The 23789-nt window shown below is 40.4% G+C and overlaps 1 protein-coding gene across 3 annotated transcripts in view; it reads right to left on the bottom strand.

The window, feature by feature from the left end:
- Positions 1 to 23789, bottom strand: part of DOCK9 (dedicator of cytokinesis 9) — a 736189-nt gene that overhangs the window by 466980 nt on the left and 245420 nt on the right. For all 3 annotated transcript variants that reach the window (XM_053707819.1, XM_053707821.1, XM_053707820.1), the window contains exon 2: positions 21721 to 21837. In XM_053707819.1, coding sequence (XP_053563794.1) covers positions 21721 to 21837 — 117 coding nt within the window. The remainder of the gene's footprint in view (positions 1 to 21720; positions 21838 to 23789) is intronic.

Below are 23789 nucleotides of genomic sequence, written 5' to 3'. Positions count from 1 at the left end.
GAGACAGAGAACTTTTTTCTATGTTCACCTTCCATCCGTGTGATCTGAGAAAGGCCAGAACGATGTCTGTATGAGCCTTTGCTTTTGACAGGGACGACGCTTGTATTAGAATGTCGTCCAAGTAAGGTACTACTGCAATGCCCCTCGGTCTTAGAACCGCTAGAAGGGACCCTAGTACCTTTGTGAAAATCCTTGGAGCAGTGGCTAACCCGAATGGGAGGGCCACAAACTGGTAATGCTTGTCCAGAAAGGCGAACCTTAGGAACTGATGATGTTCTTTGTGGTTAGGAATATGTAGGTACGCATCCTTTAGATCCACGGTAGTCATAAATTGACTTTCCTGGATAGTGGGTAGAATCGTTTGAATGGTTTCCATCTTGAACGATGGTACCCTGAGAAATTTATTTAGGATCTTCAAATCCAAAATTGGTCTGAAAGTTCCCACTTTTTTGGGAACTACGAACAGATTGGAATAAAATCCCATTCCTTGTTCCTTTATTGGAACTGGGTGTATCACTCCCATCTTTAACAGGTCTTCTACACAATGTAAGAATGCCTGTCTCTTTATTTGGTTTGAGAATAAGTGAGACATGTGGAACCTTCCCCTTGGGGGTAGTTCCCTGAATTCCAGGAGATAACCCTGAGAAACTATTTCTAGCGCCCAGGGATCCTGAACATCTCTTGCCCAAGCCTGAGCAAAGAGAGAGAGTCTGCCCCCCACTAGATCCGGTCCCGGATCGGGGGCTACTCCTTCATGCTGTTTTGTTAGCAGCGGCAGGCTTCTTGGCCTGCTTACCCTTGTTCCAGCCTTGCATCGGTTTCCAGGCTGGTTTGGGTTGTGAGGCATTACCCTCTTGCTTAGAGGATGCAGAATTAGAGGCCGGTCCGTTCCTGAAATTGCGAAAGGAAGGAAAATTAGACTTATTCTTGGCCTTGAAAGGCCTATCTTGTGGAAGGGCGTGGCCCTTTCCCCCAGTGATGTCTGAAATAATCTCTTTCAATTCTGGTCCAAATAGAGTTTTACCTTTGAAAGGGATGTTAAGCAATTTTGTCTTGGATGACACATCCGCTGACCAAGACTTTAGCCAAAGCGCTCTGCGCGCCACGATAGCAAACCCTGAATTTTTCGCCGCTAATCTAGCTAATTGCAAAGCGGCATCTAAAATAAAAGAGTTAGCCAACTTAAGTGCGTGAACTCTGTCCATAACCTCCTCATATGGAGTCTCTCTACTAAGCGAGTTTTCTAGTTCCTCGAACCAGAACCACGCTGCTGTAGTGACAGGAACAATGCACGAAATGGGTTGTAGAAGGTAACCTTGCTGTACAAAAATCTTTTTAAGCAAACCCTCCAATTTTTTATCCATAGGATCTTTGAAAGCACAACTATCCTCGATAGGAATAGTAGTGCGTTTGTTTAGAGTAGAAACTGCCCCCTCGACCTTAGGGACTGTCTGCCATAAGTCCTTTCTGGGGTCGACCATAGGAAATAATTTCTTAAATATAGGGGGGGGGACAAAAGGTATGCCGGGCTTTTCCCACTCCTTATTCACCATGTCCGCCACCCACTTGGGTATAGGAAAAGCGTTGGGGTGCACCGGAACCTCAAGGAACTTGTCCATCTTGCATAATTTCTCTGGAATGACCAAGTTGTCACAATCATCCAGAGTAGATAACACCTCCTTAAGCAGTGCGCGGAGATGTTCTAATTTAAATTTAAATGTCACAACATCAGGTTCAGCTTGTTGAGAAATTTTTCCTGAATCTGAAATTTCCCCATCTGACAAAACCTCCCTCATGGCCCCTTCAGATTGGTGTGAGGGTATGACAGAACAATTATCATCAGCGCCCTCCTGCTCTTCAGTGTTTAAAACAGAGCAATCGCGCTTTCTCTGATAAGTAGGCATTTTGGATAAAATATTTGCTATGGAGTTATCCATTACAGCCGTTAATTGTTGCATGGTAATAAGCATTGGCGCGCTAGATGTACTAGGGGCCTCCTGTGTGGGCAAAACTGGTGTAGACACAGTAGGAGATGATGTAGTATCATGTTTACTCCCCTCATCTGAGGAATCATCTTGGGCAATTTCATTATCTGTGGCAGTACTGTCCTTACTTTGTTTGGACGCTATGGCACAATTATCACACAAATTTAAATGGGGAGACACATTGGCTTTCATACATATAGAACATAGCTTATCCGAAGGTACAGACATGTTAAACAGGCTTAAACTTGTCAATAAAGCACAAAAAAACGTTTTAAAACAAAACCGTTACTGTCTCTTTAAATTTTAAACAGAAAACACTTTATTACTGAATATGTGAAAAAGTATGAAGGAATTGTTCAAAAATAGATTGTCCAGGGTCAGCCACCAACGGAGTGAATCTCTGGTCTTCTGATCTACTTGAATCATTGGAGACAAGTCTGTATAGTCCCCATTCCATACAGCTTGGAGTAAGACAACATGCATAAAGAGGATGATGTGGTCAAAATACTCATTTGCCTAATAATTCTGCACTCCCTGTAGTACTGTATAAAGTAGTGCAGCTCTACAGACACACACACACACACCTCTAGTAATGTATAAAGTAGTGCAGCTCTACAGACACACACACACGCCTCAAGTACTGTATAAAGTAGTGCAGCTCTACAGACAACACACGCACCTAGTACAGTATAAAGTAGTGCAGCTCTACACACAACACATGCACCTAGTACTGTATAAAGTAGTGCAGCTCTACACACAACACACACCCCTCTAGTACTGTATAAAGTAGTGCAGCTTTACAGACAACTCACACAACTCTAGTACTGTATAAAGTAGTGCAGCTCTACACACAACACACACACCTCTAGTACTGTATAAAGTAGTGTAGCTTTACAGACAACACACACACCTCTCTAGTACTGTATAAAGTAGTGCAGCTCTACACACAACACACACACCTCTAGTACTGTATAAAGTAGTGCAGCTTTACAGACAACACACACACCTCTAGTACTGTATAAAGTAGTGCAGCTCTACAGACAACACACACACCTCTAGTACTGTATAAAGTAGTGCAGCTCTACACACAACACACACACCTCTAGTACAGTATAAAGTAGTGCAGCTTTACAGACAACACACACACCTCTAGTACTGTATAAAGTAGTGCAGCTCTACACACAACACACACACCTCTAGTACTGTATTAAGTAGTGCAGCTTTACAGACAACACACACACCTCTAGTACTGTATAAAGTAGTGCAGCTCTACAGACAACACACACACCTCTAGTACTGTATAAAGTAGTGCAGCTCTACAGACAACACACACACCTCTAGTACTGTATAAAGTAGTGCAGCTCTACAGACAACACACACCTCTAGTACTGTATAAAGTAGTGCAGCTCTACAGACAACACAAACACCTCTAGTACCGTATAAAGTAGTGCAGCTCTACAGACAACACACGCACCTAGTACTGTATAAAGTAGTGCAGCTCTACAGACAACACACACCTCTAGTACTGTATAAAGTAGTGCAGCACTACAGACACACACACACCTCTAGTACTGTATAAAGTAGTGCAGCTCTACAGACACACACACACCTCTAGTACTGTATAAAGTAGTGCAGCTCTACAGACAACACACACACACACCTCTAGTACTGTATAAAGTAGTGCAGCTCTACAGACAACACAGACACCTAGTACTGTATAAAGTAGTGCAGCTTTACAGACAACACAAACACCTCTAGTACTGTATAAAGTAGTGCAGCTCTACAGACAACACACACACCTCTAGTACTGTATAAAGTAGTGCAGCTCTACAGACAACACACACCTCTAGTACTGTATAAAGTAGTGCAGCTCTACAGACAACACAAACACCTCTAGTACCGTATAAAGTAGTGCAGCTCTACAGACAACACACGCACCTAGTACTGTATAAAGTAGTGCAGCTCTACAGACAACACACACCTCTAGTACTGTATAAAGTAGTGCAGCACTACAGACACACACACACCTCTAGTACTGTATAAAGTAGTGCAGCTCTACAGACAACACACACCTCTAGTACTGTATAAAGTAGTGCAGCTCTACAGACAACACACACACACACCTCTAGTACTGTATAAAGTAGTGCAGCTCTACAGACAACACACACCTCTAGTACTGTATAAAGTAGTGCAGCTCTACACACACCTCTAGTACTGTATACAGTAGTGCAGCTCTACAGACAACACACACACCTCTAGTACTTTATAAAGTAGGGCAGTTCTACAGACAACACACGCACCTAGTACTGTATAAAGTAGTGCAGCTCTACAGACAACACACACACCTCTAGTACTGTATAAAGTAGTGCAGCTCTACAGACAACACACACACCTCTAGTACTGTATAAAGTAGTGCAGCTCTACAGACAACACACACACCTCTAGTGCTGTATAAAGTAGTGCAGCTCTACAAACACACGCACCTAGTACTGTATAAAGTTGTGCAGCTTTACAGACAACACACACCTCTAGTACTGTATAAAGTAGTGCAGCTCTACAGACAACACACACCTCTAGTACTGTATAAAGTAGTGCAGCTCTACAGACACACACACACCTCTAGTACTGTATAAAGTAGTGCAGTTCTACAAACACACGCACCTAGTACTGTATACAGTAATGCAGCTTTACAGACAACACAAACCTCTAGTACTGTATAAAGTAGTGCAGCTCTACAGACAACACACACCTCTAGTACTGTATAAAGTAGTGCAGCTCTACAGACAACACACGCACAGCACAAGTAGATTGTCATGAGGGTCGAGTAGATTGGGCTCCTGCGTTAGTCCCTTGGACAAGTAGTTTTTCTTTTTTTCTTTTTTTTTCTTTCCACACCCCTGTATACAACACTATACAATAAGTCTGACACACCGAGCTGTGCACATACACACAGTGATTGATTACCATACAACACTATACAAAAAGATTGACATAGTGAGCTGTGAACCCCACACAGTGATTGATTACTATACAATAAGTATGACACACTAAACTGTGAACACACACACACACACACGATTGATTACTTATGCAACACTATACAATAAGTCTGATGCTGCGCACCACACACAGTGATTGATTACCATACAACACTATACAATAAGTCTGACAGGCAAAATATGTAATTTCACTACAAACAGACTTTCCCCCCGTAATATATATATATATATATATATATATATATATATATATATATATATATATATATATACACATATAATTCATTAAAATTATGGGGGGAGATAAAGAACTGAAATTAAAATCCACCATGTCTCAAAATTAAATCAATGTAAATATTTGCATAGGAAATTAGTACATCTAGGCAAGTATCCCCGCTACAGCAACCAGAAATCTATCTCCTACTGATGAGTTCCAAAAAGAACGAAACAGGCTTGTCTAGTGAGTGATTTCTGGTTTGCTGTCATAATTCTGTTTAAAAGGATCGCTGTTTCAAAACAGTATTTTTGAAGCAAAAATACTTGCATATCTAATTTGCATATCTTACCTACAATTCTCTTGTGCATTGGAAACATTGTATATTAAGAATTTCTGGGGAAAAGCAAGCGGGGATACTTGCCTAGATGTACTAATTTCCTATGCAAATATTTACATTGATTTATATACATATACACACACCACAGTATAGAGAACTCCCATATTTTGAGAAAGTTTAAGAATGACTGATTTAAACTAAACAGAACAAATGCTGACTGTTCCCATATCTAGTAAAATGCATGTTAAATGTTATGCCAAAAAAGCACCTTGCTGTGAAAAATAATATATAACCGTTTGCACATCACAGACCATGGTTCACGTACAAGGTTAAAAGGCTAGACAACTGGAAGTGTTATAAAGATAAGTCTTGTTAGAAGTGCACTATCCATCTTTACTAAGGAAACAATTGTTGCTCTTCTTCCCTTCTGATTTTAGGTAAACATTCCTATAAGGGATATTAGCGATGATAGAAATGTGCTTACTACAGAGATCAAACAAAGTGAGCAAGGTTACACTGCACTAAAATATTTCATCTTTGAAAAATTATGCTGAGAATCTATTGTCAAAGTAAATGGATGTTTTTAGATACGTAAACATACAGTTATATAACAGTTATATTTTATAATGCACGAAGCAAAGGTCCAGGAACTCAGACTACAAGTGTCATTTTGAAAACGGTTGACCACTTAGCTGGATATTATTCTTTAGAGTAATCCTTCTAGTGTTTGCTTTCCTACTTCATACAAAAGGTGGGAAGGAATATAAGGAAAACAAGCAAAGTCATAAAAACAGATGACATAATTATCTATAGGACCCATTGCTGAAAATTAGAACAAGACCATATAATAATATTCACAAAGTCTGAGAATAGCAGCTGGTCTATCAATTGTAAACACAAGTCATACGAAAGTGAATAAGCAAATATTCATTAAAGGGACAGTATACTGTAAAATAGTTTTTCCCTTAATGTGTTTACAATTGCTTTTTTTACCAACTGCAGAGTAAAATATGTATGAAAATTAGCTTTTTAATGTTTATTTCTGTATATTAAAGTTCTGATTTTGTGTTTTGAAGCCACAGCCTAATAAAATAGGTTGAGCTTGTAGGTATAATCAGATCTCATTACTGTATCACATTGTGCACATATACCTGCTTCTTTATCTTATATCTGTCCCTAAAACAATCACCAGTACTTTGAGAGAACAATGGAAAATCAAAATTTTATTACCTTATCTCTGCTTTATCACACTGGGAGTGTAATTTCTTCTGCTGGCTGTGTTTACAAAGCTTATCTATAGCTGGTACGCGCGGCCACAAACTTTCAGAATAGGTGGGGAAACCACATGCTAAATTAACAATTTCAAATGCCAATATAAGGGTAAAGGAGCTACTTGTAAACAATTTAATACACTCCAGCAGGTAAAGTGGATCATTGGGAACAAATTAAAGGGGAGAATTTTTTTGAGTAAACTGTCCCTTTAAGTGATGTCAAAGTAAACTTTCAAGCCAGCAAAATAAAATCTTTGGAGTTTACAAAAATAACTAACTCGCCAGTGCCACTCCCTTAATGATTTTCCCTGTTTCTTCTTGTTATTTTTTCTTTCCCTTAACCCCACCCCCTTTTTATTTTATTCTTTTCTCTCTACTCCCCCTCCCACTATTATTTTGAAATCCCAGTGTATTTTCATTTTATAGTATTTAAATTATTTACTATGTCCATGTTATAGTTTTAACTTCTAAACTGATTTCACTGTATTACCAAAAGGAAAAACACAAACAAGTTTTGAATGGCAATCTTGGGACTAATAACTGACTAAGGGCTAGACTACAAGTGGAGCGCTAATTTATTGGGCGCCGCTTACAGGCACGCTATAAATAACCAGCCATTACAACTTACCGAGCTTGCGGTAGCAATTAGCTTTCATAAAATTAACCAGAGATCATAAATTAACTGCAAGAAGCAGTAATGATGGCTGAAAGTTGGCGGGAGTGGGGTGTTAGAAAAAAAAACGGCACTGAAAAGTGCCTTTACATTGCGGTCTATGGGGACTGTGTGTTCCCAGTAAAAATATATATGTATCTGCTTATATACATATATATTTATGTGGTAATATGTGTACATATTTATATTTGCTGCCCATCGCTGAGTGACTTACCCCCTTAACTGCGCTAGTTTCCATGCCGTGTCTAACGGCATGAGAACAAGGCTCCCATTGGAGCCTATGGACGCGCACTCTCGTGAGGTTGTATTCACATTGCACCTTACTTGTAATACCAGTGCACTTTAAGTGCGCTGGTATTTCTAAGTTGAGCGCAAATATTCTCACTGCCAAGAAGGAAATTAAGTTATCAGGTAAGCATTCATTTTATTTTCCTTATGATTTTTTTCATCTTGAGCAATGAATGTTCCACTGGTAAAAACAGATGGCATTGATGAATTGTTAACCCATTCCTGAAAATACAATGATTAATATTTATAGAATGATTTCAATTATTTTTTTTATATACTAGATGTCTAGGATTCTCTTCCTATTCATATTACACTCTGATAAAACAGGATGCCACGTATGGCTAACCCAGATCTTGGAAGCTAAGGCCAAATCACTTTGGCATGTGTTCTTGGCAATAAGTAGTGAAATAACTGCTGTGATTGTGTTAATACTGCATGGGTGGTGGGTGTTCAGACAATCATGAGTTAAATTACTCCAATAGTGTCACTTCCTGCGATATCAATATAAAACAGAATTTATGCTTACCTGATAAATTACTTTCTCTTACGGTGTATCCAGTCCACGGATTCATCCTTACTTGTGGGATATTCTCAATCCCTACAGGAAGTGGCAAAGAGAGCACACAGCAAAGCTGTCCATATAGCTCCCCTCAGGCTCCGCCCCCCCAGTCATTCGACCGACGGTTAGGAGAAAAAGGAGAACCATAGGGTGCAGTGGTGACTGTAGTTATTTTAAAAATTAAATTTGAACCTGACTTAATTGTCAGGGCGGGCCGTGGACTGGATACACCGTAAGAAAAAGTAATTTATCAGGTAAGCATAAATTCTGTTTTCTCTTACTTGGTGTATCCAGTCCACGGATTCATCCTTACTTGTGGGATACCAATACCAAATCTTTAGGACACGGATGAAGGGAGGGAACAAGTCAGGTAACCTAAACGGAAGGCACCACTGCTTGCAAAACCTTTCTCCCAAAAATAGCCTCCAAAGAAGCAAAAGTATCGAATTTGTAAAATTTGGCGAATGTATGCAGTGAAGACCAAGTCGCTGCCTTACAAATCTGTTCAACAGAAGCCTCATTCTTGAAAGCCCATAAGAAACCACAGCTCTGGTGGAATGAGCTGTAATTCGTTCAGGAGGCTGCTGTCCAGCAGTCTCATAAGCCAATCGGATGATGCTTTTCAGCCAGAAGGAAAGAGAGGTAGCAGTCGCTTTCTGACCTCTCCTCTTACCAGAATAGACAACAAACAAGGATGATGTTTGTCTGAAATCTTTAGTTGCTTTTAAATAGAATTTTAAAGCACGAACCACGTCAAGATTGTGTAAAAGTCGTTCCTTCCTAGAAACTGGATTAGGACACAGAGAAGGAACAATGATTTCCTGGTTAATATTCTTATTAGAAACCACTTTTGGAAGAAAACCAGGTTTGGTACGCAAAACAACCTTATCTGCATGGAACACCAGATAGGGTGAATTACACTGCAAAGCAGACAATTCAGAAACTCTTCGAGCAGAAGAAAAGGCTACTAAAAACAAAACTTTCCAAGATAATAACTTAGAATCTATGGAATGCAAAGGTTCAAACGGAACCCCTTGAAGAACTGAAAGAACTAAATTTAGACTCCATGGAGGAGCCATAGGCTTGTAAACAGGCTTGATTCTAACTAGGGCCTGTGCAAACACCTGAACGTCTGGTACAGCTGCCAGGGGCTTATGTAACAGGATAGAAAGAGCAGATATCTGTCCCTTTAAGGAACTAGCTGACAGACCTTTCTCCAACCCTTCTTGGAGAAAGGACAATATCCTTGGAATTCTAACCTTACTCCACGAGTAACCCTTGGATTCACACCAACAAAGATATTTCCGCCATATCTTATGGTAAATTTTCCTGGTGACAGGCTTTCTGGCCTGTATCAGAGTGTCTATAAATGATTCAGAGAAACCAAGCTTAGCTAGAATTAAGCGTTCAATCTCCAAACAGTCAGTTGCAGAGAAACTAGATTTGGATGCTTGAAAGGACCTTGAATTAGAAGATCCTGCCTCGATGGCAGTTTCCATGGTGGGAATGATGACATGTCCACTAGGTCTGCATACCAAGTCCTGTGTGGCCACGCAGGCATTATCAGAAATACCAAAGCCTTCTCCTGTTTGATTCTGGCTACTAGCCGAGGGAGAAGAGGAAACGGTGGAAAGACATAAGCTAGACTGAATGACCAAGGCGCTGTTAAAGCATCTATCAATGCTGCCTTGGGATCCCTGGATCTGGATCCGTAAAGGGGAAGTTTGGTGTTCTGATGGGACGCCATCAGATCCAATTCTGGAATGCCCCATAGCTGGGTCAGCTGAACAAAAACCTCCGGGTGGAGTTCACACTCCCCCGGATGAAAAGTCTGACGACTTAGAAAATCAGCCTCCCAGTTGTCTACCCCTGGGATGTGAATTGCAGATAGATGGCAGGAGTGATCCTCCGCCCATTTGATGATCTTGGATACCTCCTTCATCGCTAGGGAACTCTTTGTTCCTCCCTGATGATTGATGTACGCTACAGTCGTGATGTTGTCTGACTGAAATCTGATGAATTTGACCTCCGCTAGTTGAGGCCACGCCTGGAGCGTATTGAATATCGCTCTCAGCTCCAAAATGTTTATCGGGAGAAGAGATTCTTCCCGAGACCATAGACCCTGAGCCTTCAGAGAGTTCCAGAACGCACCCCAGCCTAACAGACTGGCATCGGTCGTGACAATGATCCACTCCGGTCTGCGGAAACTCATTCCCTCATCGCCATTCCACTGTTTGAGCATGCACAGTTGCGGTGGTCTGAGATGAATTTGGGCAAAAGGGACTACGTCCATTGCCGCAACCATTAAACCAATTACCTCCATGCACTGAGCCACAGAAGGCCGAGGAATGGAATGAAGAGCTCGGCAAGTATTCAACAGTTTTGACTTCCTGACCTCTGTCAGAAAGATTTTCATTTCTACCGAGTCTATTAGTGTTCCCAGGAAGGGAACCCTTGTGAGCGGGGACAGAGAACTTTTTTCTACGTTCACCTTCCACCCGTGAAACTTAGAAAGGCCAGAACAATGTCCGTATGAGCCTTGGCTCTGTGAAAAGACGACGCCTGTATTAAGATGTCGTCTAGGTAAGGTGCTACTGCAATGCCCCGCGGTCTTAGTACCGCCAGAAGGGACCCCAGCACCTTTGTGAAAATTCTGGGAGCGGTGGCCAACCCGAAAGGAAGGGCCACGAACTGGTAATGTTTGTCCAGAAAGGCGAACCTTAGGAACTGATGGTGATTTTTGTGGATAGGAATATGTAGATACGCATCCTTTAGATACATGGTAGTCATATATTGACCTTCCTGGATCATCGGCAAGATTGTCCGAATGGTTTCCATCTTGAAAGACGGAACTCTGAGGAATTTGTTTCGAATTTTTAGATCCAGGATTGGCCTGAAAGTTCCTTCCTTTTTGGGAACTACGAACAGGTTTGAGTAAAAGCCCAGTCCTTGTTCTGCAATTGGAACTGGGTGTATCACTCCCATTTTTAGAAGATCTTCTACACAGCGTAAGAACGCCTGTTTCTTTGTTTGGTCTGAAGACAAACGAGAAATGTGGAACCTTCCCCTTAGGGGAGAATCCTTGAATTCTAGAAGGTACCCCTGAGCAACTATTTCTAATGCCCAGGGATCCGGAACGTCTCTTGCCCAAGCCTGAGCAAAGAGAGAAAGTCTGCCCCCTACCAGATCCGATCCCGGATCGGGGGCTACCCCTTCATGCTGTCTTGGTAGCAGGAGCAGGCTTCTTGGCCTGTTTACCCTTATTTCAGCCCTGCAAGGGTTTCCAGGTTGCTTTGGGCTGGGAAGCGTTATCTTGCTTTGCGGCAGCAGAGGTTGCAGAAGGTCCGCTCCTGAAGTTGCGAAAGGAGCGAAAAACATAATTTATGTAAGAACTTACCTGATAAATTCATTTCTTTCATATTAACAAGAGTCCATGAGCTAGTGACGTATGGGATATACATTCCTACCAGGAGGGGCAAAGTTTCCCAAACCTTAAAATGCCTATAAATACACCCCTCACCACACCCACAAATCAGTTTAACGAATAGCCAAGAAGTGGGGTGATAAGAAAAAAAGTGCGAAGCATATAAAATAAGGAATTGGAATAATTGTGCTTTATACAAAAAAATCATAACCACCACAAAAAAGGGTGGGCCTCATGGACTCTTGTTAATATGAAAGAAATGAATTTATCAGGTAAGTTCTTACATAAATTATGTTTTCTTTCATGTAATTAACAAGAGTCCATGAGCTAGTGACGTATGGGATAATGACTACCCAAGATGTGGATCTTTCCACACAAGAGTCACTAGAGAGGGAGGGATAAAATAAAGACAGCCAATTCCTGCTGAAAATAATCCACACCCAAAATAAAGTTTAACAAAAAACATAAGCAGAAGATTCAAACTGAAACCGCTGCCTGAAGAACTTTTCTACCAAAAACTGCTTCAGAAGAAGAAAATACATCAAAATGGTAGAATTTAGTAAAAGTATGCAAAGAGGACCAAGTTGCTGCTTTGCAGATCTGGTCAACCGAAGCTTCATTCCTAAACGCCCAGGAAGTAGATACTGACCTAGTAGAATGAGCTGTAATTCTCTGAGGCGGAATTTTACCCGACTCAACATAGGCAAGATGAATTAAAGATTTCAACCAAGATGCCAAAGAAATGGCAGAAGCTTTCTGGCCTTTCCTAGAACCGGAAAAGATAACAAATAGACTAGAAGTCTTACGGAAAGATTTCGTAGCTTCAACATAATATTTCAAAGCTCTAACAACATCCAAAGAATGCAACGATTTCTCCTTAGAATTCTTAGGATTAGGACATAATGAAGGAACCACAATTTCTCTACTAATGTTGTTAGAATTCACAACTTTAGGTAAAAATTCAAAAGAAGTTCGCAACACCCGCCTTATCCTGATGAAAAATCAGAAAAGGAGACTCACAAGAAAGAGCAGATAATTCAGAAACTCTTCTAGCAGAAGAGATGGCCAAAAGGAACAAAACTTTCCAAGAAAGTAATTTAATGTCCAATGAATGCATAGGTTCAAACGGAGGAGCTTGAAGAGCTCCCAGAACCAAATTCAAACTCCAAGGAGGAGAAATTGACTTAATGACAGGTTTTATACGAACCAAAGCTTGTACAAAACAATGAATATCAGGAAGAATAGCAATCTTTCTGTGAAAAAGAACAGAAAGAGCGGAGATTTGTCCTTTCAAAGAACTTGCGGACAAACCCTTATCTAAACCATCCTGAAGAAACTGTAAAATTCTCGGTATTCTAAAAGAATGCCAAGAAAAATGATGAGAAAGACACCAAGAAATATAAGTCTTCCAGACTCTATAATATATCTCTCTAGATACAGATTTACGAGCCTGTAACATAGTATTAATCACGGAGTCAGAGAAACCTCTTTGACCAAGAATCAAGCGTTCAATCTCCATACCTTTAAATTTAAGGATTTCAGATCCGGATGGAAAAAAGGACCTTGTGACAGAAGGTCTGGTCTTAACGGAAGAGTCCATGGTTGGCAAGATGCCATCCGGACAAGATCCGCATACCAAAACCTGTGAGGCCATGCCGGAGCTATTAGCAGAACAAACGAGCATTCCCTCAGAATCTTGGAGATTACTCTTGGAAGAAGAACTAGAGGCGGAAAGATATAGGCAGGATGATACTTCCAAGGAAGTGATAATGCATCCACTGCCTCCGCCTGAGGATCCCGGGATCTGGACAGATACCTGGGAAGTTTCTTGTTTAGATGAGAGGCCATCAGATCTATCTCTGGGAGCCCCCACATTTGAACAATCTGAAGAAATACCTCTGGGTGAAGAGACCATTCGCCCGGATGCAACGTTTGGCGACTGAGATAATCCGCTTCCCAATTGTCTACACCTGGGATATGAACCGCAGAGATTAGACAGGAGCTGGATTCCGCCCAAACCAAAATTCGAGATACTTCTTTCATAGCCAGAGGACTGTGAGTCCCTCCTTGATGATTGATGTATGCCACAGTTGTGACATTGTCTGTCTGAAAACAAATGAACGATTCTCTCTTCAGAAGAGGCCAAAACTGAAGAGCTCTGAAAACTGCACGGAGTTCCAAGATATTGATCGGTAATCTCACCTCCTGAGATTCCCAAACTCCTTGTGCCGTCAGAGATCCCCACACAGCTCCCCAACCTGTGAGACTTGCATCTGTTGAAATTACAGTCCAGGTCGGAAGAACAAAAGAAGCCCCCTGAATTAAACGAAGGTGATCTGTCCACCACGTTAGAGAGTGTCGAACAATCGGTTTTAAAGATATTAATTGATATATCTTCGTGTAATCCCTGCACCATTGGTTCAGCATACAGAGCTGAAGAGGTCGCATGTGAAAACGAGCAAAGGGGATCGCGTCCGATGCAGCAGTCATAAGACCTAGAATTTCCATGCATAAGGCTACCGAAGGGAATGATTGAGACTGAAGGTTTCGACAAGCTGTAATCAATTTTAGACGTCTCTTGTCTGTTAAAGACAGAGTCATGGACACTGAATCTATCTGAAAACCCAGAAAGGTTACCCTTGTTTGAGGAATCAAAGAACTTTTTGGTAAATTGATCCTCCAACCATGATCTTGAAGAAACAACACAAGTCGATTCGTATGAGACTCTGCTAAATGTAAAGACTGAGCAAGTACCAAGATATCGTCCAAATAAGGAAATACCACAATACCCTGTTCTCTGATTACAGACAGAAGGGCACCGAGAATCTTTGTGAAAATTCTTGGAGCTGTAGCAAGGCCAAACGGTAGAGCCACAAATTGGTAATGCTTGTCTAGAAAAGAGAATCTCAGGAACTGATAATGATCTGGATGAATCGGAATATGCAGATATGCATCCTGTAAATCTATTGTGGACATATAATTCCCTTGCTGAACAAAAGGCAATATAGTCCTTACAGTTACCATCTTGAACGTTGGTATCCTTACATAACGATTCAATAATTTTAGATCCAGAACTGGTCTGAAGGAATTCTCCTTCTTTGGTACAATGAAGAGATTTGAATAAAACCCCATCCCCTGTTCCGGAACTGGAACTGGCATAATTACTCCAGCCAACTCTAGATCTGAAACACAATTCAGAAATGCTTGAGCTTTCACTGGATTTACTGGGACATGGGAAAGAAAAAATCTCTTTGCAGGAGGTCTCATCTTGAAACCAATTCTGTACCCTTCTGAAACAATGTTCTGAATCCAAAGATTGTGAACAGAATTGATCCAAATTTCTTTGAAAAAACGTAACCTGCCCCCTACCAGCTGAACTGGAATGAGGGCCGTACCTTCATGTGAACTTAGAAGCAGGCTTTGCCTTTCTAGCAGGCTTGGATTTATTCCAGACTGGAGATGGTTTCCAAACTGAAACTGCTCCTGAGGACGAAGGATCAGGCTTTTGTTCTTTGTTGAAACGAAAGGAACGAAAACGATTGTTAGCCCTGTTTTTACCTTTAGACTTTTTATCCTGTGGTAAAAAAGTTCCTTTCCCACCAGTAACAGTTGAAATAATAGAATCCAACTGAGAACCAAATAATTTGTTTCCCTGGAAAGAAATGGAAAGTAGAGTTGATTTAGAAGCCATATCAGCATTCCAGGTCTTAAGCCATAAAGCTCTTCTGGCTAAGATAGCCAGAGACATAAACCTAACATCAACTCTAATAATATCAAAAATGGCATCACACATGAAATTATTAGCATGCTGGAGAAGAATAATAATATCATGAGAATCACGATTTGTTACTTGTTGCGCTAGAGTTTCCAACCAAAAAGTTGAAGCTGCAGCAACATCAGCCAATGATATAGCAGGTCTAAGAAGATTACCTGAACATAGATAAGCTTTTCTTAGAAAAGATTCAATTTTTCTATCTAAAGGATCCTTAAACGAGGTACCATCTGACGTAGGAATGGTAGTACGTTTAGCAAGGGTAGAAATAGCCCCATCAACTTTAGGGATTTTGTCCCAAAATTCTAACCTGTCAGGCGGAACAGGATATAATTGCTTAAAACGTTTAGAAGGAGTAAATGAATTACCCAATTTATCCCATTCCTTGGAAATTACAGCAGAAATAGCATTAGGAACAGGAAAGACTTCTGGAATAACCGCAGGAGCTTTAAAAACCTTATCCAAACGTATAGAATTAGTATCAAGAGGACTAGAATCCTCTATTTCTAAAGCAATTAGTACTTCTTTAAGTAAAGAGCGAATAAATTCCATCTTAAATAAATATGAAGATTTATCAGCATCAATCTCTGAGATAGAATCCTCTGAACCAGTAGAGTCCAAAGAATCAGAATGATGGTGTTCATTTAAAAATTCATCTGTAGAGAGAGAAGATTTAAAAGACTTTTTACGTTTACTAGAAGGAGAAATAACAGACAAAGCCTTCTTTATGGATTCAGAAACAAAATCTCTTATGTTATCAGGAACATTCTGCACCTTAGATGTTGAGGGAACTGCAACAGGCAATGGTACATCACTAAAGGAAATATTATCTGCTTTAACAAGTTTGTCATGACAATTATTACAAACAACAGCTGGAGGAATAGCTACCAAAAGTTTACAGCAGATACACTTAGCTTTGGTAGATCCAGCAGGCAGTGGTTTTCCTGTAGTATCTTCTGGTTCAGATGCAACGTGAGACATCTTGCAATATGTAAGAGAAAAAACAACATATAAAGCAAAATAGATCAAATTCCTTATAAGACAGTTTCAGGAATGGGAAAAAATGCCAAACATCAAGCTTCTAGCAACCAGAAGCAAATGAAAAATGAGACTGAAATAATGTGGAGACAAAAGCGACGCCCATATTTTTTAGCGCCAAATAAGACGCCCACATTATTTGGCGCCTAAATGCTTTTGGCGCCAAAAATGACGCCACATCCGGAACGCCGACATTTTTGGCGCAAAATAACGTCAAAAAATGACGCAACTTCCGGCGACACGTATGACGCCGGAAACGGAAAAGAATTTTTGCGCCAAAAAAGTCCGCGCCAAGAATGACGCAATAAAATGAAGCATTTTCAGCCCCCGCGAGCCTAACAGCCCACAGGGAAAAAAGTCAAATTTTTGAGGTAAGAAAAAATATGATAATTCAATGCATAATCCCAAATATGAAACTGACTGTCTGGAAATAAGGAAAGTTGAACATTCTGAGTCAAGGCAAATAAATGTTTGAATACATATATTTAGAACTTTATAAATAAAGTGCCCAACCATAGCTTAGAGTGTCACAGAAAATAAGACTTACTTACCCCAGGACACTCATCTACATGTTTGTAGAAAGCCAAACCAGTACTGAAACGAGAATCAGTAGAGGAAATGGTAAATATAAGAGTATATCGTCGATCTGAAAAGGGAGGTAAGAGATGAATCTCTACGACCGATAACAGAGAACCTTATGAAATAGACCCCGTAGAAGGAGATCACTGCATTCAATAGGCAATACTCTCTTCACATCCCTCTGACATTCACTGCACGCTGAGAGGAAAACCGGGCTCCAACTTGCTGCGGAGCGCATATCAACGTAGAATCTAGCACAAACTTACTTCACCACCTCCCTTGGAGGCAAAGTTTGTAAAAACTGATTTGTGGGTGTGGTGAGGGGTGTATTTATAGGCATTTTAAGGTTTGGGAAACTTTGCCCCTCCTGGTAGGAATGTATATCCCATACGTCACTAGCTCATGGACTCTTGTTAATTACATGAAAGAAATTAGCCTTGTTTTTGGCCTTAAACGGCCTATCTTGTGTAAGGGCATGGCCCTTGCCCCCAGTGATATCTGAAATAATTTCTTTCAGCTCTGGGCCGAATAGGGTTTTCCCCTTGAAGGGAATATTTAACAGTTTCGTTTTGGACGACACATCCGCCGACCACGATTTGAGCCAAAGCGCTCTTCGCGCCATGATGGCAAAACCTGAGTTTTTCGCCGCTAGCTTAGCTAATTGGAGAGCGGCATCAGTGATAAAAGAATTAGCCAGCTTTAAAGCATGAATTCTATCCATGACCTCATCGTATGAAGTCTCCCTCTGGAGCGACTCCTCCAGGGCCTCGAACCAAAAAGCCGCTGCAGTAGTTACCGGAATAATGCAGGCAATTGGTTGAAGAAAACCTTGCTGAACAAAAATTTTCTTCAGCAATCCTTCCAATTTTTTATCCATAGGATCTTTGAAAGCACAACTGTCCTCTATTGGAATAGTTGTACGCTTAGTAAGTGTTGAAAAAGCCCCCTCTACCTTAGAGACCGTCTGCCATGCATCCCGCCTGGAGTCGTTTATGGGGAACATTTTCATAAAGATAGGGGGGGGGGGGGGAACAAAGGGTACACCTGGTCTCTCCCACTCCCTAGTCACAATATCCGCCACCCTCTTTGGGATCGGAAATGCCTGTCCATCTTACACAATTTTTCTGGGACCACCATGGGGTCACAATCATCCAGCGTAGCTAAAACCTCCTTAAGCAGGACGCAGAGGTGTTCCAGCTTAAATTTAAACGCTAAGGAATCTGACTCTGCCCGCTGAGAAACTTTTCCTGTGTCAAACATTTCTCCCTCAGACAGACTGCTACTTCTGAGTTTTGTGAGGGTACTACAGATAAATCATCCAAAGCTTCTGATTGCTCATGCTCTGTATTTAAAACTGAGCTATCGCTCTTTTTTGGAAAAACTGGCAGTTTGGATAAAAATGCTGCAAGGGAATTATCCATTACTGCTGCTAATTGTTGTAAAGTAATAGGGGCCAATGCGCTAGAGGTACTAGGCACCGCTTGCGCGGGCGTAACTGTCGACACATGGGGAGAGGAAGAAGGACTATCCTCATTACCCTCTGTTAAGGAATCATCTTGGGCTACATTTTTAAGTGTCACTGCATAGTCTTTAAAATGCTTAGATGTTTTAGCACACTTTAAACATAAATGCAATGGGGGTACCGCCATGGCTTTTAAACATAAAGAACAAGGTCTATCTGAAGGCTCAGACATGTTTGACAGACTTAGACAGCACTACAATACAGAAAAAAAAAATCACTTTTTGAAAAAACTTTACTGTGTCTTTAAATAATAAAAAGCACACACTTTTTTACCAAATCACCAAAAAACATCCGATCTTTATGAAATTTTCACCACATGATCCTAATGCTTTGAAATGATTGCACACAAATTTTCAAATCAATTAACCCCTTATTGCCCAAACCGGAGCAAATTGAAGTAAACAACCGGTTTAACACACTACAGCACGGTGCCACAGTCTTTGCTGTGGCCCTACCTTCCTTTTGGGTTATTTGTAGAAGAAAAATAAGCCTCCCTGAAGTCCTCCTGCACTCTCAGGACTCTACACGTGAAGCTGCATGAAGCTGTCTTGCAAATCAACTGCGCAACTGAGGCGCGAAAATGAGGCCCCCTCCCTCTTCATTCCAGAGTTATGGGGCCTTCCTGAGTCAGACTAGGTGTCTTACAATATGCCAGGCGTAATAAAAAACCCAAAAGTGTTTCCAACGTTTCAAACACTTGAACAAATATAAGATTACACTAATAAAGTAATCGATTTAGCTCATCACAGTGTCTACCAGTATTTAAGCCCTTAACTGAAGCCATCCTTCTATACTGCGTCTCAGAAAATGGCTTACCTTCCCTCATGGGGATTTCTGTCAGTCTTCTAGCATTACCAGGTCTTGTTAGAAAAAAATTACTGAGCATACCTTAAGCAGTTAAGCCTGCAAACTGTTCCCCCCAACTGAAGTTCTCCGGTACTCAACAGTCCTGCGTGGGAACAGCAATGGATTTTAGTTACAACATGCTAAAATCTTTTTCCTCTCAGCAGAAATCTTCATCACTTTCTGCCTGAGTAAATAGTACAAACCGGCACTATTCTAAAATAACAAACTCTTGATTGAAGAAATAAAAACTACAAATCTAACACCACAAACTCTTTACCCTCCCGTGGAGATGCTACTTGTTAGAGCGGCAAAGAGAATGACTGGGGGGGCGGAGCCTGAGGGGAGCTATATGGACAGCTTTGCTGTGTGCTCTCTTTGCCACTTCCTGTAGGGATTGAGAATATCCCACAAGTAAGGATGAATCCGTGGACTGGATACACCAAGTAAGAGAAATATATATGCAAATAAGTGCACAGAGTATTTTTTAACGTTGCCAGGTCTGTACTAATTTGTTCCTTTTCGGCTAGGGGAAATACTAAATTAAATGATATGGTGTCACCAAGAAATAACTAAATCTTTATTCTCTTCCCTGCAATTATAGGTAATCTTTTCAATATCATTTCAAACTCAAAGAGCTTTCCATACCATGTGAGGAAAGGGTTGTCTTTTTTCCTAACTTTTAGGGTGTTCATTATATTCACTGGTAGATAATATTTGTCACTTACAGTTGAAGACAAACATATCTGGGGGGGGGGGGGGGAAGAGGGGAAAAAAAGCTGAACCCCTATAGTAAATTTTCTCATAGCCAATGGACTGATGCGTCGGTAAAAATAAAAATGCACTAACCCTTATAATATAGGAAAAAAGCCAAATGAAAGTATTCTTCTCTGATGAGTTTCATTGCCAATATAGATGAGTCAAGAGGCAGGATCTGCCAGAATTCCATTTTATAAGTGAGGTATTTTTTTTTTTTTTTTTTTTAATAAGCTTTATTGAATTTAGTTTGCAAAACCAGAACAATGCATTTCTTTACTCTTGAGGAAGGATAAACTGCAACATTTTTCAAACATTTAGGGCCAGATTACAAGTTGAGTGCAAAATATTGACTTCACAAATCAATATTTGCGCTCAACTTAATACCAGCGCACGCAAATGTGCACTGGTATTACAAGTGAGGTGCAATGCGAACACAACCTCACGAGAGCGAGCTTCCATAGGTTAAGAAAAGAATGTTCTCATAGACTCTCACTGTCAATAGAAGTAAATAATATTTTGGGTGTGTATAAATTGATTTGCGCCAACAATATTTAAGATTTTATCTCTAAATATAAGCAAACCAAAGGCACCCAGGCAAAGGAACACACTTAAAGGGGCATGCTCTAATGTTCCTTGGTAAATATGTGCATAACCTTTGCTAAGGGGTTAAACACACAGTGAAAGTCATGTTCAAGAGCCATTCTGTCTTCCCTGTCTTGTCTTCATTTATTGTACAGCACAGATGAATCTGCTGGTGCATTATAAATAATAATATCAGGGGTCAACAAATCTATTTTAAAATTTAGGAGCATCTGTATATAGATAAATGAAGAGTAACCCAAAAATTTAGAAGCCAGTGGCTCCCTGGTTTGCCCTAATAATAATAATAATACAACTTTAGAGTGCTCCTGTTGCAGGAGCTAGCTAAAATCCCTTTGCAGGTGTTAAATAGTTAAAAAGGGGAAAAGTAATAAAAAAAATAATAGAATGTTAAAGAATTAGTGCATTTTAGGATCAAACTAGCATATCCCTTTTAATTGCATTGGTGTTGTCAGCAATGATTAAACTAGAAAGTGTCTGTGACAACAGAAAGGTTGGAGATTTTTTGTTTTATTTTCAGGAACAGACCAGAGAAACAACTCAGTTACCACTTTAGTGCACACACCCAGGTACAGGTGTCCTCTCCTGCCAAATATTAATCGTAATAAAAGAGATAGATTTTCATAAAGAGATCTCTATAGAGTATCTACCTGTGTTGTGTAACTGAACACAGCTGCAAATGCAACTAGGCAACCACAGGACTGAAACAGAAAGTGAGCACCAGACAGTGCCAAGATGATGATTTAGATATCCTGCTACATCTCATAATACTTGCTTGATGTAGAGGTTAATGGATCTGCAATGCAAATAAAATAAATCTGATTTCGTATTATGTTAGAAAACGTGGGACTTACTTGAAAGTCGTCGTAAGGAAACAGGAGCATCTCCCGCAGAGCATCATTCAGAATTTGGGTCTTTTTCTGCACAATCACATTCTCATAGTCAATAGGCTCAATGAGCTTTGGCTTTGCCTACAAAAGAATAACAAAAAAGAAAAGGTATTAAATCCCTCTAAAAACATTAATATAATGGAAATTAATGCACAGTAAAGCTATACATGTGCTGCTTACGTCAAAAGGTTGTAATGAAGAATGGAAACTTCTCTACAGATAGCAAAATGTGAGAACAAAGATCTAAATATGCAAATGTTCTAATTTAAATGGTTACTCTTGCAAGACCATGCACAGTTATACTGATTGGTTCAGAAACCAGTGCTTCTGACAATTTCTGAATCTTATATTGTCCCTGTGATCCAGTAGTGGGATTTAGCCAGTTCTCAACAGTTCTTAAGAACCTATTCCTAAAATTTAGAAAAGGTAAATATGTTGTATTATAGAGAAGTTAGAAAGAAAATATTTGGATTTAGTATCCCTTTAACCCCTTAACGACCAACGACGTATGGGGTACGTCCTGCAAAAAAATGCAGTTAATGACCAAGGACGTACCCCATACGTCGTTGGTCTTTGAAAGCAGTGGAAGCGATCCTGATAGCTTCCAGCTGCTTTCATGTTATTGCAGTGATGACTCAATATTGAGGCATCCTGCAATAACTGTTTTTAGCCATCCGATGCAGAGAGAGCCACTCTGTGGCCCTCTCTGCATCGGCTACCGATGGCCGTTATGGTTGGTGGGTGGGAGCTCATCCAGGGAGGCGGGTGGGCAGTTATTGGTGGAGGAGGGGGGAGGGATCTAGTGCGGGTGCGTGCACGCGCATGCACGGGCGCGCGAGTGCATGTGATGTCTATCAAAACAGCATCAATATGCTGTACATCTGGAGGGTGGGAGAGAGGACTGGGGAGGGTGGGATTTTGAAATCAAGGCATCAGGGAGAGGGTGGGGGGTTGGATGTTGAGGGGGGGGGGCAGCTACACTACAGAAATAAATAAAATATTTAAAAAAAAAATTAAAAAAAAATACATTATTTTTCAAACTGGGTACTGGCAGACAGCTGCCAGTACCCAATATGGTGCCCAATAAAGGCAGAGGGGGGGGGGTTAAAGAGCTGTTTGAGGGGGGATGAGGGAGGTTGGGGGCTAAGGGGGGTCCTACACAGCAGAAGAATTATTTTTTATTTTTTTTTAAAAACCTAAAACTTTTATTTTAGTACTGGCAGATTTTCTGCCAGTACTTAAGATGGCGGGGACAATTGTGGGGTGGGGGAGGGAAGTGAGCTGTTTGGGAGGGATCAGGGGGTGGGATGTGTCAGGTGGGAGGCTGATCTCTACACTAAAGCTAAAATTAACCCTGCAAGCTCCCTACAAGCTACCTAATTAACTCCTTCACTGCTAGACATAATATACGTGTGATGCGCAGCGGCATTTAGCGACCTTCTAACTACCAAAAAGCAACGCCAAAGCCATATATGTCTGCTATTTCTGAACAAAGGGGATCCCAGAGAAGCATTTAAAACAATTTGTGCAATAATTGCACAAGCTGTTTGTAAATAATTTCAGTGAGAAACCTAAAGTTTGTGAAAAAATTTGTGAAAAAGTGAACATTTTTTTTTATTTGATCGCATTTGGCGGTGAAATGGTGGCATGAAATATACCAAAATGGGCCTAGATCAATACTTTGGGATGTCTTCTAAAAATATATATATACATATATATATATATATATATACATATATATATATATATATATATACATGTTAAAGGATATTCAGGGATTCCTGACAGATATCAGTGTCCCAATGTAACTAGCGCTAATTTTGAAAAAAAGTGGTTTGGAAATAGCAAAGTGCTACTTTTATTTAGTGCCCTATAACTTGCAAAAAAAGCAAAGAACATGTAAACATTGGGTATTTCTAAACTCAGGACAAAATTTAGAAACTATTTAGCATGGGTGTTTTTTGGTGGTTGTAGATGTGCAACAGATTTTGGGGGTCAAAGTTTGAAAAAATTGTTTTTTTTCCTCATATTTT

This window comes from Bombina bombina, chromosome 3, assembly GCF_027579735.1.
Source record: "Bombina bombina isolate aBomBom1 chromosome 3, aBomBom1.pri, whole genome shotgun sequence".
In the NCBI taxonomy this organism is placed as follows: Eukaryota; Metazoa; Chordata; class Amphibia; order Anura; family Bombinatoridae; genus Bombina; species Bombina bombina.
This window is presented reverse-complemented; position numbering and strand designations above follow the sequence as displayed.